We start from the raw sequence: 17532 nt of genomic DNA, 5'->3' as shown, positions 1-17532 counted from the left end.
GGGGGGTCTGTGGGAGGGAAAGCATCATGAAAAATAGCTCATGCATGCTGGACTTCATACCTAGGTGATGGGCTGACACGTGCAGCAAACCACCATGGCACATATTTGCCTATGTAACAAACCTGCACATCCTGCATATGTATCCCAGAACTTTACATTACATCAAATTTTAAAAGAAACAAAGAAAAGCATTTGTCTCCACGGAACCCTGTGCAAGGAAGACCTGAGCTGCAAAGCCTAGGGTTACACTGCAGGACATGGCGGGGCAGGGGCCCCACTCATCACCGACAGAAGCAAACTCAGAATCACCCCAGGTGGATGTCTACAGCCTGGCCACATGGAACTCCATGGAAAACACGAGCTCCGCAGGTGAGGCCACAGCACAGTGTCACACACCCCAAGGAAACGATCAGTGCCACATGTGAGACGAGAGCATGCAGATGGAGCAGATCTGCCATCTGAGCATGTCAGAGACAGACAGAAACCTCCAAGGAGGAAGTAAAACCTGAATCAAAGAACAGGAAAAAGAAGCAAGAACGGGGAGATGAGGCGCGGGCAAGGAAGGTCCACACACACAGGCGCAGGGACCCTTCAGCCCTGCAGACTGTGCCATGGAGGCGGCTGGCAGCCTGAGCAGCCCCTCGCTCACGGACACCCCCCACGGCAAATGACCCTCCCAGTCTCTGGGCAGGGCCCCCACCCCGCAGAGAGGCCGCCAAACAGGGGCGGCTTGTGGATGAGTGGTCAGCAGGAACTGTAAAATATCAAGTTTTTCAAAAGGTGACGAACGTGGCAACACAGAGGAAACTGGGGCGCCTGGATTCAAGCCAGGACAACCTACAGGTGTGCTCAGAAACTCGGGCCACGGTCCCCAGGCCCACCGCCCCCAGGCTCGCCATTTCCCAGGCCCGCCTGTAAACCCCTTCCCCAGCTTCTCTCTCTCCTGGGACAGGAGCCGGCTCAGCCCAAGGGCAGCCACGCAGCCCCAGCTTCCTTTCCATGGCGCCACCTCAAGGGAAGACACGGCGACTCTGCCTGGAGATAGGTCTAGTAACACATACCCGAGCATCAGCCCGAAACTCCCTTTTCCTCCGGATCTTCTTGAAGATTTCCGTTAGCTCATCTCTGGCCTCCTCATCGGTGGCGGCTGCTGTGGCCCCCTCGGCCCCTGGGGGAGCTTGGCCTGGAAGAGGCGTGTCTATGGTTGGGTCTTCTGCGTGTTCAATTAGCCACTCCATGGCCTGAGGCACCGACATGCTGCAAGGCAAGAGACTCTTTCCAACACTCCAGACTAACGGACCAGGGCCTTCACCTCCTGTCCATTCCCAAGAGCCTCTGCTATGGTAGTGACTTCTCCAGCATCAGCTGGTGACCCTTGTAACAAGAACCTGAATGAACACAGGGGCGACTGAAGCTCTGGTCCTTGCCTCAGACTACCTTGAGACCCTGGGCAGAAACAGAAGCCCATGTCTAAGGAGAGGCAAGCGGACCCAGAGGTCTCTGCTGAGGGCTTAGATAGGGAGCACGGGGAACTGCCCCCGGCTGCCCCTGGATCTCGGATCATTCATTTTAGATCTGAACACAGAAGCAGGGCAAGTAACTCACATGGGAATCCTGAGAAGACTGTTAGAGGCCGTGTCCCTGCTATGAACGGGATTCACCTTGAGTTCTCATACAACGGCCCAAAGAGAATTTACACAGACTGTTCTGTCACATTCACCCCAAAAACACTTTGGAGGCACATATTTAAGGTACCTCTTCAAAACCCCACACGTTAGAAATGATTCAGTCAAAGAGTTTAGGGTAGGAGGATGTCACCCACGGTGGGAGCCCCCCCAAGACCAGGCCCCACATGTCCCCGGAAAGGGAAGGAGGTGGCCCCCACGCACTGGTTCAGCTGAAGGGCCTTGGTGGCTCTGTTCTCCGGAAAGCCCATCTCCGTGAGCTGCCGCAGGGCGGCCTCGTCCACACGCTCATCCTCGTCCTCGTCCAGCATTGCTGCAGGGAGACGACAGGGCCATGAGGGCTCCAGCCTCAGGCTCAAGGGCCTTATCTGAGCACAAACATTTGCAGCAATTATCTGTCTGAGCGCTGCCTGCCGGCCCTCAGGCGTATCAACAGGAGTTGCCAGTGAGGCAGGCCCCAGGCCCTCATCAGCGCTTCCATAAAGCACTGAGCTTCCGGTCAGTGCGTGGAGCTGCAGACGCTCCCCAAGGCCGGCAGTGAACCGCGCCTGGAATGCAAGCATCGGGGTTGACTCATACCATTCGCCTTCTTAAACAATTCCACCGCATCTGGGTTCAGCGCTAACAGCTTCTGCGCCACCTCGATGAGAGACACCAGTATCTTCCGGAGTTCTGTCTGGAACTGTGGTGAAAAAAAGGAGATCAATTCTCTAAATGTCCAGCAAACCTACTTGGATCTATGACTTGCTCCCCTGTCCTAGAACTCTGATTCTGAGAGTCGCGATGACGCTGCTTTCCTGCAAGACAGCAGGAGCAGCTGAGGGCAAGGCAGGGGAGTGGCAGGGCCAAGGGCCTCCCTGCAGGTGGGAGTGAAGCCAGTGGAAAGGGACAGGAATGCCTGGTGATGGTCGCTCAGTGCTGGCCTGATACTCAGCCTGTGCCCAGTGAGGAAACCGTCGGCCCAGCTGGCACAGGTGCAGGGCAAGCTGAAGACCCTCTCTGGCTTCACTGAAGAAAACAGAATCATCTGAGGCTCCACGCCCACGAGTCTGCCAGCCCCCGGTGGAGGCATGGCTGCCACACAGCATCTGCAGCAGCCATCACTGTCCTCCCCAGGCAAGAGGGGCCGTGGGATGGACCGGAGATGCCCTCCAGAACACCTCCTGGCTACAGGGCCTAGAGGTCAGGCATCAGCTGTCCCTACTCTCACACAAGTGTGAGCCTTGGTGTAGACACCACACTAGACAAATACCTCTGAGCTGGACACACACAGGATGGGAGACACACATGCTGGCTGCTGGGGAAAAGCCACCATGCCCTGGTCAGCACAGAACTCTCTGGAAGAGACCCCAAGAGGTTCATTCCTAAAATGAAACAGGGCTTATGGCAGTGCCCTTAGGTCGGACTGGCATCGGATGAAGTTGGAAGCCAGCCGTCCTCCCACCCTGGCACAGCACGTGCCTCCCCTGCCTGCTGTGGCATCCACGTGAGCACTGCAAACACTTTTCTTTTTTAACTCAGAATGTTCTGACCCAAAATAACTCACGGGTTTTTTTTTTTTTTCTTGAGACGGAGTTTCGCTCTTGCTGCCCAGGCTAGAGTACAATGATGCGATCTCGGCTCACTGCAACCTCTGCCTCCCGGGTTCAAGTGATTCTCCTGTCTCAGCCTCCTGAATAGCTGGGATTACAGGTGCCTGCCACTACGCCCAGCTGATTTTTAGTATTTTTAGTAGAGATGGAGTTTCATCACGTTGGCCAGGCTGGTCTCGAACTTCTGACCTCAGATGATCCACCCGCTTCGGGTGCAGAATTCTATCTAAACGGTTTTGCCAAACTCAGGGCCGGGCTGACGTTTTCCCAGGGATATCTATCTTTTCAGTCCTGCCTTCAGATGGCTTTCCAACTCTTACTTGGAAATAATTTTTGATTTACAGAAAAAATGCAAAATAGTGCAGTGCTATAGACCCACCCACCGGCTTCCCCACACACTCCCAGAGAATCTCCTCTTGCTGCCCCGCCCCACGGGAACCCCCCCACGGCAATCCCCTACACGGGGACCCCATGCGCCCGCCGCCGCTCTGGGCTGACACTCACGTCTCTCATGTTGGTCTGGACCGCGGCCCGGTCCATGTTGTAGGAGGGCAGGTTGGCGGTGGCCCGGACTATGGCCTCTTTATCTGGAGCTTTCTGGTCTTGTTTTTTCTACACAGAAAAGGAATCAGAAAGTCCGAGACAAACGTAAGAGCAGCAAAAAGATGATGAAAACTGAATCAGCAGAGCTCTGCCCAGGAAAGACTCCATCTCCTTTAGGAGCCAGAGGTGTAAACTCCTTGATGAGCTGGGGGAGCCTGGAGAATTCTGTGCAAGGCCCAGGGACAGCAAACGTGTCCTCAGCCTCTGCTCCGCCGTAAATAAGAGTGAAGCAGTAGGTGAGGGGCAGAGCAAGAGCAAGGGTCATAGAATGACAACCACACGGGGGCTGTGGCAGGGCTGGGGCAAGGGAGGCGACTCCAGAAGAACCACCCAGGCTGCAGCTGAGCCCTGAGGCCAAAACCACGAACTCATCTCTGCTCCTTCTGGGAAGCTCCTGACGGGCAGTTATGGCAGTAGAAACTCACGAGAACAAAAGTGATGGGAGAGAGACAGAACCGGAAGAGTGACAGCACATTCTCAGAAGACAGCAGAGGACGAGGATGGAGGCATCAGTGGAGCTACAAAGGCTCAGGCCAAGAGCAGAGCATGGACACAAGACCATTCCAGCCTCCTAGAACTGCATCAGTGGCAGGGGACAGGGAGTGAGCCTCAGGAGCTAGCGCTCCACCCCCCGCCACCCTGCCCTGTGCTCCCCTGCCATCCAGTCCTGCCGGCAGCTCCCAGAGAGCTGGGCTTGAGACCCCGGGCCAGGAGCCCTAGGCTCATGAGAGAGAAAGCAGCACCCCCAGCACCCTCAACAGGGAGACCCAGCAGCAGGGGAGCGGGGCAGACACAGCCAAGAGGTGGAAGGGGGCAAAATGGCAGGGTCTGCACCCAAAGGGCAGTGCCCCAGCCAGCCACCCAGTCCCAAAGCGCTGCTAACAAGATCCAGGGCCTCTGGAAGATGGCACATGCCTGCAATCCCAGCACTTTGCAAGGCCGAGGTGGGTGAATTACTTGAGGTCAGGAGTTCGAGACCAGCATGGCCAACATGGTGAAACACCATCTCTACTAAAAATACAAAAATAAGCCCGGTGTCCTCGTGCACACCTGTAATCCCAGCTACCCGGGAGGCTGAGGCAGGAGAATCGCTTGAACCTGGGAGGTGAGCTGAGATCACACCACTGCACTCAAGCCTGGGTGAGTGACAGTGAGACTCCGTCTCAAAAAAAAAGAAGAGGAACAACAGAAAGCAACACAAAGTGAGGAGCCAGCAGGGAAGAGGATAGTGCTTATGAGCCAGGACACACGGCCCGCAGAGGAACACACCGGAATGCTAGAAGACATCATCTGAGGAGGAGAACCGGCTTAGGAATTTAAACATGTTACAGCCAGATCAAAAAGGCTACAGAACGTTTAGAGGATAACGTCAAGGAATCCCTCAGAAAACAGGCCTACCAGTCAACTCATAAGAGTTACAGAAAGAGAAAAGAAAACAAGGAGATCAAAAAACCAATTCAGGACATTTTTCAGGACTAAATTTCCCAGAACTCAAACATCTGCATCTCCAGAGTCAATGTGCCGGGCATAGCAAAGAGAAAAAGACCTGCAGCAGAGACACCATGGAATATTCCAGAACACTAAAGCACAGCAGATGGCAGAAGGTTCCAGAAGGAGCAGAGGAAGGGGAGGCGGCTGGTGCAGGGAGGAACGGCTCAGAGCTGCCTTGCATACCGCACACGGCTGGCGCCCCCTCTACAGCTCCTGCGCTGGAATACAAGGCCTCAAGATGGTTTCCCCTCCCGGGCACTAGAGGAAGTCAGGCTCCACCAGACCAAGGGACAGATCGAGAAGAACAAGACACCTGGTCCTGCGGCAGGCAGAACTCGAGGACGGCCGCATGCTCCCCGGGCCTGGCAGTTGCCCGTGCGTGGCTGCAGAGCATGAGCAGGACACATTCCACTCTGGGGTCAGGTTATATCACGCAGCACAGCCGACTCTGGGGAAAGAGCATGATCCTTGGTGGGCCTCACCTAATCAGGCAGGTCCTTAAAAGGGATGGGTCTCTTTCTGGAAAGAGAGATTCAACACTTCAGAAATCCCGTTGCTGGCTCTGAAGGAGGAGGAGGCTGTGTGGGTAGGAATGCGGACCGTGCCCAGGCCCTGAGAGCAGCCCCCAGCAGCCCCCAGCTGGCCACCAGCAAGAAAATGGGTCGGAACTGGACTCGCCAACCGCCGGAAGACCTCAGAAGCAGAATCTTTCCCAGCCTTGGAAAGGAAAGCAGCCCTTCAGCACCCTGAACGCAGCCCTTCAGCACCCTGATTTCAGCTCGAGACCCTGAGCACGGAAACCAGCTGAGCTCACCCAGCCAGACTTCTGCCCTACAGAACTGCGAGCTACAAGCCAAGTGCTGTTTTAAGCGGCTACGTGTGTGGCAATTTGTTAGGTGGCAACGGAAAACTCGCATAGACTTAGCAAACTCTAACACAGGAAAGAGGCAGGAAAGCCAGGCTGTGCAGCAGGCCTGGAAGGCAGCGACTCAGACAGATGCGCAGGCCAGAGGGATGTGGAGGGAGGGAACGCCCCAGTGACCTAACATCTGTGACCATGTTTCCAGAAGCTTTATTGGCTCTGTGGAAGAGCATGAAAAAATCAGCGATAAGCCTATAAGAAACTCAACAAGCAAACGAAAGGAAGAGGCAAATATTAATTCCAGGAAAAATACAGTTGTGTAAGAAGGATGGATAATCTTAATCAATTTTGCTCACAGCTGAAAACTACACTTCAATTATACTAGTAATGAAAACCCTGAGATCTTCAACATTATGATCTAACCCTCAAGGGAGGAGAGAGGGAGGTACTGTAGCCTCTTCATTAAGAAGTCAGTAGAGACTAAAGCTGGTCATTCAAGGAATAATAATATACACATATGATTTCTAAATCAGGAAGAGAACTGTTAAAGATAACAAGAGTTATGAGTGGTTGGGCCGGGCACGGTGATTCACGCCTGTAATCCCAACACTTGGGGAGACCAAGGTGAACAGACCACCTGAGCCCAGGGGTTCAAGACCAGCCTGGGCAACATGGTGAGACTCCATGTCTACAAAAAATACAAAAATTAGTCAGGGGTGGTGGCACACACCTATAGTACCAGCTGCTTTACTCCTGGTGCTGAGGGAGAAGGATCGCTTAAGCCCAGGAGACAGAGGTGGCAGTGAGGTGAGATCGTACCACACACTCCAGCCTGGTGTGCACTGCCTGGCTTGTGCCAACAGGCCCAACTAATGTTTTATATTTTTTGTAGAGACAGGGTTTCATCATGCTGCCCAGGCTGGTCTCAAATTCCTGGGCTCAAGTGATCCTCCCACTTCAGCCTCCCAAAGTGCTGGGACTACAGGGGTGGGCCACCGCACCCAGCAAAGACTACTAATTTTTATTAAAAGATTTGTAGTATTATTTGACCTTTTAAAAACATACGTCACTTTGACTTAAAAATTAATTCATAAATACAAAAATTAGCTGGATGTGGTGGCACACACCTGCGGTCCCAGCTACTCAGGAGGCTGAGGCAGAAGGACTGCTTGAGCCCAGGAGGTCAAGGTTGCAGTGAGTTATGATTGTACCACTGCACTGTGGCCTGGGCAACAGAGTGAGATCCTGTCTCTAAAACAAAAACAAAAACTAAATTAAAAATTAATTTAGGCCAGGAGCAATGGCTCATGCCTATAATCCTAGCACTTTGGGAGGCCGAGGCAGGTGGATCACCTGAGGTCAGGAGTTCGAGACCAGCCTGGCCAACACGGTGAAACCCCGTCTCTACTAAAAATACAAAAAATTAGCTGGGCGTGGTGGCATGCACCTGTAATCCCAGCTACTTGGGAGGCTGAGGCAGGAGAATCGTTTGAACCTGGAAGGCAGAGGTTTCAGTGAGCCGAGATCGCGCCACTGCACTCTAGCTTGGGTAACAAGAGCGAAACTCTGTCTCAATAATAATAATAATAATAATTAATTCATAAAAATATGAATTGACATCTTACAATGTTTCGGTTTGCAAATATTTGAAGAGAAAAGGTAAGCTCCTCAGGTTAGCTCCAAGCTACCCACCCAAGAGGCTGTGGGGCAATGGCTGTATGGTCAGACCCTGCTGTTTATATTATTTACAGGCCTGTAAGTCTGAACACCAACCGTCAAACTGTAATCTGAGAACTGTGAATGCTGCCTGCAGCAGTTCCCAGAAACAGGCCTGACTCGGGGACAGGCAGAGGCAGGCCCAGATCTGTCCACTGCAGATGGGTGGGGCGGCAGCCTGTGTGTCACTCATGCGTGGCCAGGTGTGACTGAAGATAAGGAGGGGACCCAAGCCCAGGGCGCTCTTCCTGGGGACCCGTGGTCCCAGATGAAACCCAAAAATAGCTTATGCACTACCAGGCATGAGCCTAGCCCAGAAGAGTTTGACCCGCTCTTTCTCTGGGGTGAACACTCTCCTTAGCCTCGCAAAGCACAAGCAAGAACCTCTACCCTTGAGATGAGTAATGCAAAGACAGCAGAGGAAAAGTGGCTGCCCTTCTAGCCAGCAGGCTCCATGCTGGGCGCGGGCGCGGGCCCTGCTGTGGGGTAGGACACACACTTGCAGAACGCATCTTCCTCTGCTTAGTGAGCTTCCCAAAGCATGAGCTTCTGGGGCAGCCAGTAAACACCACACTGCACGGCGTTCCTAAGGTACACACACAAGTGGACTGCACAGACCATGAATCAGTAACATGTGAGTGAATGTAAACACCAATGACATCCAGTTCTGTTTTGCAAGAAATAGACAAGGCGGGCAGAACTCAGCCTCTCTCAGCATTAACAGTGCAGGCTGAGTATCCCTCATCTGAAATGCCTGGGACCACAACTGTTTCGGATTTCGGGTTTTTTCAGATTTGGGAATATTTGCATTCCAAATAATAAACTCAAAAAGCACCAATGAGCACTTCTATTAAGTGTCATTTCGGCACTCAAAAAGTTTCAGACTGCAGTGCATTTCCGCGTTTGGATTTTTGGATGGGGATGCTGAGCCTGTGCGGTGCGAGGCGGAGCTTGTTACGAGTGCTCCCTCACCGGCCGCTCTCTGCATGCGCAGCCCTTATTCTGTGTGGTGGTTGGTTACCCACTTTCCTCCGTTTTTCTGTCAGGACTGACTTGGCTGCTTGGGAAGAGGAGGGAACGGGAGCACACGCAGGTGAAGGTGCACAGCAGTGCGGGAGTGAACCGTCACGCAGGACATGTCCCTACTCTCCTCTCTGTCTCAGAAAACTCAGAGGCAGGTTTTCTGTGCTGGTCCCGTGAGCAGGGACCAGGACTGACATGGATTAAACAGGCTCTGCTGGGAGAGAGAACCCCTTATAACCACATCTACGGTAAATGGCGAATGTGTGGGTTGGTGAACAACTAGTATAGAGAACTTCTTTTTAATTCTTTTTTTTTTAAGTTTTTATTTAATTTTGAGATGGAGTCTCACTCTGTCGCCAGGCTGGAGTGCAGTGGCACGATCTCGGCTCACTGCAACCTCCGCCTCCCAGGTTCAAGAGATTCTCCTGCCTCAGCCTCCTGAGTAGCTGGGATTACAGGCATGCGCCACCAGGCCCAGCTAATTTTTTTTGTATTTTTAGTAGAGACGGGGTTTCACCATATTGGCTAGGATGGTCCTGATCTCTTGACCTCGTAATCCACCCGCCTCAGCCTCCCAAAGTGCTGGGATTACAGGCATGAGCCACCGTGCCCAGCCTATAATTCTTAAATGTAGACTTCCACCAATCAAGGTCCCCAAGTGCAAACTTTGAAATTTACCTTTTCTTCTGCTGAGACATCAGCCATCTTGGGAAGTGGTGATGGAGCACGCTTTTTTATCAATAATAGGACATCTAGAAAAAACAACACGTATATCCATCACACTGGTTATCGTTTCATATCCACAGAATGGCATAAAGGGTGCTGGATGCCCTGAGAACAGAATGGCAGGGGTTCGGCTGGGCGTGGTGGCTCCTGTCTGTAATCCTAGCACTTTGGGAGGCTGAGGCGGACGAATCACCTGAGGTCAGGCGTTCAAGACCCACCTGGCCAACATGGTGAAACCCCGTCTCTACTAAAAATACAAAAATTAGCCAGGCGTGGTGGTGCACGCCTGTAATACCAGCTACTCGGGAGGCTGAGGCAGGAGAATCACTTGAACTCGGGAGGCGGAGATTGCAGTGAACCGAGATTGTACCACTGCACTCCAGCCTGGGCAACAGAGCAAGACTTCATCTTAAAAAAAAAAAAAAAAAAAAAAGAAGAGGAGCAGGGCTTCAGCTGGGTGCAGTGGCTCACTCCTGTAATCCCAGCACTCTGAGAGAACGAGGCAGGTGGATCACTTGAGCCCAGCAGTTCAAGACAAGCCTGGACAACACGGCGAGACCCCATCTCTAGGAAAATACAAAAAATAGTTGCGCATGGTGGCACATGCCCGTAGTCCCAGCCACTTGGGAGACTGAGGTGGGAGGATTGCTTGAGCCCAGGAGGTCAAGGCAGCGGTGAGCCTGACTGTACCTCTGCACTCCAGCCTGGGTGACTGAGCGACACCCTGTCTCAAAAGAGGACCAGGCTTGGTGCCCCCCTAAACCAAGCATCTACACCAGCCTTCCCTCACTTTTGCATGATGTCTGCATGGCCCTAGCTGAGGTACAAGCTCCCAGGCCTGGCACGAACCCCCAGGTGACCCGTGGCCCAGGAGGCGTGCACGGCACTGCCCCAATAATTGTGCAAAGAATTGGTGACAATCCTGCAAAGGGCATTTTAACCGGCTCAGTTCTGAGAAAGTCTGTGAGGCTGGAGAGTTTAGTCTTAACCCTCAGAGGTCAAAACCTGAGATGTGGCTCATCCTCAGCCCACGACGGTGGCCATCCCCCACTGGCTTGGAGCTTGATGGTCATCCCAGTGGGTATCTGTTAGCAATACTTCCAGGATTTTCAAAACAGCTTACTTCAAGGAATTCCATAATTAAACGCATTATTTGAATGACACAGACAAAACTGATGTCTGCTCTTCAAGTGCCTCCAGACACAAAACCATAAGCAATTAAATGGATGTGTGTGTCTAACATTGCACTGGAATGCCAACAACAATCACCACAATGAAGGTGAAACCTGCAGAACCCCTGGAGTCTCTGGCTTTGCTCTGAAACAGAACTAAAAGCGAAATTCACCTTTGGCTTCTCAAATGTCTGCTGCTTGTTCAATTTCAATTTCTGCTGTTTTTCACAAATATTCTATAATGGAACTCTTTTTAATAAAGGAAAAACAGAATGCTTTTAGTCGATCTCGTTTTTGTGCTCGTGTCCAACTCAGAACACTGACTCCTGTGGGTGGACCACCCCCTCCTGGCTCCAGCGCCCCCAGCAGCGCACGATGCCTGATGCCAACCCGCCCGCCCACAGTAGCCTTACCTTGGTCCTGGATATTCTCTTCCAGGATGGTCCTAGCATCACTCAGCACCCTCTCTGAGGCAGCGTGGATTAATTTATGATGGGTTATACTTTTGGGATCTTCTAAGCTCCCATGAGCACACTGGGGAAAAATAGATATTTCAAGATAGAAAATAAGTAAATCGTAATTCTGATAATATAGGACCTGGCATCCCAAGCCACACCAGGAATTTACTGGGTTTTCTTACGAGCTAAGAAATTACACCATGGATGAAATTAAAGAATTCCCACTAACGGTAGATGCCAAATGAAGCATCATAGCGCCAGATCCCCTGGGCCAGTGAGCTGATCCCCAGCCCACGGAGTACTCCTGAAACAAGCTCCCAGCTCTGATATACCACACCCTACTGACAATTCGCAGCCACCAGAATTGCTTCTTTGGTCTAGAAAGATCTGGAAAATAATTTTAGATGAAAATAGCAGATCCATTGTTTCCTGATGACCTAAAGATCTACCTAAGTTTTGGGCAATTGTTTTTCTTTTTTCCACAGACACATGAAAGGGGCCAGAAAGGCTGCCCAGAAAGAAGACTGGCTTGCAGACAGCCCGAGATTGGGATAAGAGGAGCGCTTGGCATGATTGCTCTCAGCTTGGCCAGCTCACTAAGCAACAGCCACGTTGCAGCCCAAGATTGGGATAAGAGGGCCACTTAGCATGACTGCTGTCGGTGTGGCCCAGCTCACGAAGCAACAGCCATGCTGCACCCTGGGCTGCTCAAAGGTGGACCAATGGTCATGCAGGCACCAGGGCCCTGGAAACCCTGCAACACCAGGGCAGGGAACGGGAGGCAACACATGGGCAGCAGTGAGGAGATCCCCCTCACACACACCACAGCCACCTCCGACCAGCGCTCACGGGGGACCTGGGAAGCCATCTTGACAGCTACTGACTGCAAACTCCAAGAGGAAGTTGGAGCAGATGGCCGTGACCCCTTCCAACCCCGCCATTACGAAGACCTCACAGCCAGCTGCTGGCAGGGGTAGATCCTGCTCCTCAATTCAGCCAGCATCCTCTCTGCAAAACAGCGCACAGCTGTCCCTGACTCATGCACATGGCACTGGCTTGCGGGAGTCCTGCTTTCCTTTGGACATGGGGGCTACGCGTGTTGGCTCACCATTTTGTGAAGAACGGCAAACACTGATGGTGCTGTGTGATGAAGACCAAGGTCGGCACATGTGCCTGCATGTTCGTGCCCAAGTTGGTCCAGAGCTCCACGACTCCACCCTATTATCTGCCTCAGCACCACACGGCCCGACACACCCAGCACAGCACACCACACCACAGCACACCACAGCACAGCACAGCACACCACACCAAATGGTGCCCACCTAACCAAATATGGCGCCTCCCCAGCCGGAATCGTGGGGTGAGAGGAGAGGGGCTGCGCTTCTGTGTTTCACAAAATACCCACGTTCCGCAGCCTGGCCTGAAAGCCTTTCAGAACTCAGAGCTGGGCGGAGAGGAGGCTATTTTCTTGCTCTTACAGATCCCCTGAGGTTAGATGGTAGAATTACCTGAAGATCAGAAAAGGATGAAACCCTCACTGGGCACTTTCTAAACCTGGTAGCGGGCTCAGCCTGTGCGTCAGGAGCATGGCCCAGCCTGGAGCGGGGCCGGGGCACCACCCCAGGACAGGCCGTCCTCGGACGTCTCAGGTGGCTGGGCAGACGCCCCGCTGTCAGCTCACTTTCCACCTCCCTTTGCTGCCACAGAGGCTCTGAAACACCCAGCACACACAACTGCTTGCTGGGAAAGAAAATCTAAGCACACACTTCACCTCTCAACACTGGCATTTTAAGAGTAACTGGAATTTTCTGTTGCTCCCAAGACTGAAAACGGTTTTGAAAAAGGGATTGACGGCCTCAGGGGCTGTCACTCCTTCACACAAAACTGGCCAGGCTGAGGGGATGTTGGGGGGACGCAGCTACAGGGAAGACACACTCCTGCCATTTACGACAGGGCAGAGAACCCCTCAAGTGCCTCTGGATTTGACAATGGCTCTGCTCCCTGAAATACTGGGGGTGCTTCTTCATGATCCTAAAGTTTGCAGACTAGTTCATTTGTCAAGTTCAGAATACAGACTATGAAATGCAATTTTCCAAAATAATTCTCATACTGATTCCCAAAAAACCCATAGTCCATGTGTCACCAGCACACCAGGAACAACACGGAAGCACTAGGACGACCATGTCACTCTGCTTCTTTGTTCTCGGCAGAAGCTGGGGTACGGCAGCAAAAAAGCCCCAACCAAGGCCGCTGGAGTAGGGAGGCCCTCACACCCCCAACCCACTACATCCTGCTCCTCCCCAGAAGAGTACTGACTTCGTTTCTGCTTGTACCTGATGCAATCTGTTATCTGAGGACCCATCTTCGTGCGATCTAGGAAATGGAAAATTTAACAGCTATACTAGCAGGTACTGTGTTCTATTCTGGCAATTTCATGAGCTCCCTTTTTTTTTTTTTAAAGACAGGGTCTCATTCTGTCACCCAGGCTGGAGTGCAGTGGCGTGATCTCCACTTATTGCAACCTCCGCTTCCCAGGTTCAAGTGATTCTTGTGCCTCAGCCTCCTGAGTAGGTGGGATTACAGGAGTCCACTACCATGCCAGGCTATTTTTTACATTTTTAGTAGAGAAGGGGTATTGCCATGTGGGTCAGGCTGGAATTTCATGAATGTTTATGACACATACCAAAAACTCTACTGCACCACAGGTATGATTTTCTTTTTCTTTTTTTTTTTTTTTTTTTGAGACAGGGTCTCGCTCTGTCGCCCAGGCTGGAGTGCAGTGGCTTGATCTCGGCTCACTGCAAGCTCCGCCTCCCAGGTTCACGCCATTCTCCTGTCTCAGCCTCCCAAGTAGCTGGGACTACAGGCGACCGCCACCATGCCCGGTGAATTTTTTTGTATTTTTAGGAGAGATGGGGTTTCACCGTGTTAGCCAGAATGGTCTCGATCTCCTGACCTTGTGATCTGCCTGTCTTGGCCTCCCAAAGTGCTGGGATTACAGGCATGAGCCACCGTGCCCAGCCAGGTATAATTTTCTTAAACTAATTAACTACCTGTTGTACAAGACAGGTTCCTCTGCCCCCTTCTCCACTCCAGGGCAATGGAAGCTACAGGCCACCACGGTGATCCCAATTTGCATAAAACAGAAAAGGGAAAGGCAACAGCAAGAGTTGTGATCATAAAACCCCTCCTTGATTCAGGAGTGCACACCCAGGAGCACAGCGGGGAGAAGCCAACATCATTCCCCTCCAGGCAGATGGAAAAGAGGAAGGAAAAATCATGCCAGCGTCAGCACGCACTGGGGACCTGGCGAGGAGGAACGAAGCTAAAACAGACACCAGACCTCACTGCCTACAGCAGGATGACATCCAGGGACCGGCTTCCAGAGAGACATTCAAATACACAACTTGAGGATTCTCTTTTCTGACTAATGCATTCTGGCCCTGCCTGCAGAACCACGCTGGGATGTGGTGGTGGGGAGCCTTTCTGACGCTCAGCTCTAGAGTCCTGAAATTTATGTCGGCTCTTGTGGTGTGAAAATCCCCTGCTAGTCAGATCCTCCACACCTGTGGAAACCGCAGAGTGGAATACAGTCTCAATTTAAAGTAGAATGACAAAAAAAATCCCAAATGATACATCTCAACACCAAATGGAATAATATATATCAGGAATATAATAATTAGCATCACATCGGAACTGGCTGCCTAAGTGACCCCCAGTACTCCTGAAATTCATAAGTAAGTATCTGTGGATCAAACAGCTCTCATTTCCTATTTCCTTTCATAAAAGAATGTCATGATGGCCATGTACGTCGCACCCTGAGTTAAACTAAACGCTGTGGCAACGCAGGGGACATCCCATGTCGATGCAGTGTGGGGTCCACAGGATATTTTTATCTATTCCATTAACCCACAAGTTTGTTTTGGTGCCACTCTGAGCCTGGCCCCTGAGGAGCTTCTGTACTGGCTCAGGGAGGACACAGCACCTCAGAGAAGTTTGTGGTTTTTTTGTCTCTTTTTTTTTTTTTTTTTTTCTGAGATGGAGTCTTGCTCTGTCGCCAGGCTGGAGTGCAGTGGCGCGATCTCATCTCACTGCAACCTCCGCCTCCCGGGTTCAAGCGATTCCCCTGCCTCAGCCTCCCAAGTAGCTGGGATTACAGGCGCACACCACCAGGCCCGGCTAATTTTTTGTATTTTAGTTGAGACAGGGTTTCACCATGTTGGCCAAGATGGTCTTAATCTCCTGACTTCATGATCCGCCCACCTCGGCCTCCCAAAGTGCTGGGATTACAAGTGTGAGCCACCGTGCCCGGCCCAGAGAAGTTTTTTAAAACACACCCAACTAGACAAGCAACAACACCTGGCTCAAACAGCCTGGATGCCCATGGAGTTACCGGCACTGGAGCTTAGTGCTGCCCCGATGGTTGTTCAGACGGTGAAATCATGCGGACTGAGGCAGAAGAAAAGCAAGAAAGCAGCCAAAACATACCGGCCCTTGAACGCAGGAGGCTCAGCCCCCTCCTTGGTGTGAATCCTGAGGCCAGCACCTCCCAGTTATTCACAGCCACTGCGTTCCAGAAGGGGGCTTGCCAAGCTTGCCTCTGACAGTTCCAGAACTCCACAGAACCATGCTCCCAAAAGCAACTCGAAAGTACTCTATGCGAGCAGCTGCTATGGTAAGAACTGAAGTTTATCCTCAGAGACCACACTTAGCTGAAGTCTAACGCGCTCAACCTGTCAACACAGATATGTAACTTATCACGTGGAGTTGCCACTAGAAAGCTGCAGCCTCCTTCAGCCTAAATTCTGCCAAGCCCTCAGATCATGTCAAGTATAGACAGGAGGTCAGTCTGACACACGGACAGGCTTCTTAGTTGACCTTACTGAGTCCTTTCGAGAACTAGTTCCAAAAATCAGCAACCTAAGGAACTAAATACACAGGAGTATTTCAGGTGAATAAACTTTAAACAGTGTCTCAGCGAGGAGACCCTACTCCTGGGCCTTCCCTCTTGACCAATTTTACCTCTGCAGAAAAGCAGGGGCGCAGGGCCTTGTCCCGCAGCGGCACTATTTCAGGGACTCCAGCTAAAAGGCACAGTGGCCTGGGGCCAGCCAGGAAAAGAGCTCCAAGCAGCCGGCTCTGCGGGAAGGGGAGAGGAAGGAGAAGGGGCCTCTTAATGAAGGAGCCTACGTTAATTCTCAGCTCTCAGAGATGCTGCTGAAAAAAGCCTCACCCCAACAGCAAAAAGGTACAACTGCTGGAAAGTCATGAGGCCCTGCTCCGTCGGCGATTTCACTCTCCGGGCCCCGGTTTCCCGATCTGCCCTTACCTCCCTGCGTAGTTGCAGAGTTAACCGAGAGGCTGGCGTGTACAGGGCTCGGCCGGGCGGCTGGCACCGGGCGAGCGCTTAGTGACCGGTGTCCGCCGGCCGGCCGGCCAGGCCCGGGACGAGCGTCCAGAGATGTGGGATCCGAAAGGGGGAGAGCCGGGCAAAAGGGCAGGAGGCGCTGCCTCCACCCCCGGAGGAGAGGGCCTGGGAGCTGCAGACTGGGCGGCGGAACCCAGGTCGGGGCGGTTCGGGGACTGAGGCGGGGTCCGCAGTCGGAGGGGTCCGGGGCGGGTGTTGGGGGCAGGGGACGGGGCCCGGCCTTACGTGCTTGAGGCAGCTCTCCTTCAGCTTCTCCACCGAGGTGTCCTCGGTGGCCTCCTCCAGCCATTCGGCGCCGTCGGACGCGCAGATGTGCAGCCGCAGCACCTTGCCCGCGAAGATCTTCTCCTCCTGCACGAACATCCCGCCGCCGCCGCAGGGGTCTGCGCCCGCCGCCCGGGCCCCTGAAGGTCACCGGGCAGGCAGGCGGGGCGGGGGCGGGGCCAGACCGCCCGCGCTCTCCTTAGCTGGGCCGCCGCCGCCCCGCCCCGGCTCCCGTCGGCCCGGCCGCCGTCACTTGCCCCGGCCTGAGCGGTCGCCTCGCTCCCGCCGCCGCAGCCGCCGGGGGCGCGCTGTAGCCGCCGCACCGGAAGTGCGTCACGGGCGCGCCTGGCGCATGCCGGGAGATGTGGTTCTCGGACAGGCGCCTCGCTCCCGCCGCCGGGGGCGCGCTGTGGCTACCGTAAAGGCAGTGCGTCACGGGCGCGCCCGGAGCATGCCGGGAGCTGTAGTTCTCCGGTCGCTTCGTTCCTCCCCCACACCATTTTGCACACACG

General features: G+C 53.1%; 1 protein-coding gene across 2 annotated transcripts in view; it reads right to left on the bottom strand.

Annotated features, from left to right (window-relative positions):
* Nucleotides 1-17328, bottom strand: part of UBAC1 (UBA domain containing 1) — a 29055-nt gene extending 11727 nt beyond the window's left edge. Inside the window, exons 1-7 of one of the 2 annotated variants that reach the window (XM_063636768.1) lie at nucleotides 16982-17328; nucleotides 11284-11404; nucleotides 9651-9724; nucleotides 3782-3889; nucleotides 2265-2367; nucleotides 1890-1998; nucleotides 1062-1257 (exon numbers count right to left, since the gene is read on the bottom strand). In XM_063636768.1, coding sequence (XP_063492838.1) covers nucleotides 1062-1257; nucleotides 1890-1998; nucleotides 2265-2367; nucleotides 3782-3889; nucleotides 9651-9724; nucleotides 11284-11404; nucleotides 16982-17119 — 849 coding nt within the window. In that variant the 5' untranslated portion in view covers nucleotides 17120-17328. The remainder of the gene's footprint in view (nucleotides 1-1061; nucleotides 1258-1889; nucleotides 1999-2264; nucleotides 2368-3781; nucleotides 3890-9650; nucleotides 9725-11283; nucleotides 11405-16981) is intronic. The other variant, XM_055270401.2, reaches the window with a different exon arrangement.
* Between the last annotated feature and the right edge of the window lie 204 nt (nucleotides 17329-17532).

The sequence above is a fragment of the Symphalangus syndactylus genome, chromosome 3 (genome assembly GCF_028878055.3).
Source record: "Symphalangus syndactylus isolate Jambi chromosome 3, NHGRI_mSymSyn1-v2.1_pri, whole genome shotgun sequence".
NCBI classification, from domain to species: Eukaryota; Metazoa; Chordata; class Mammalia; order Primates; family Hylobatidae; genus Symphalangus; species Symphalangus syndactylus.
The sequence above is the reverse complement of the archived record's forward strand: the minus strand, read 5'-3'. Positions and strand labels throughout refer to the sequence as shown.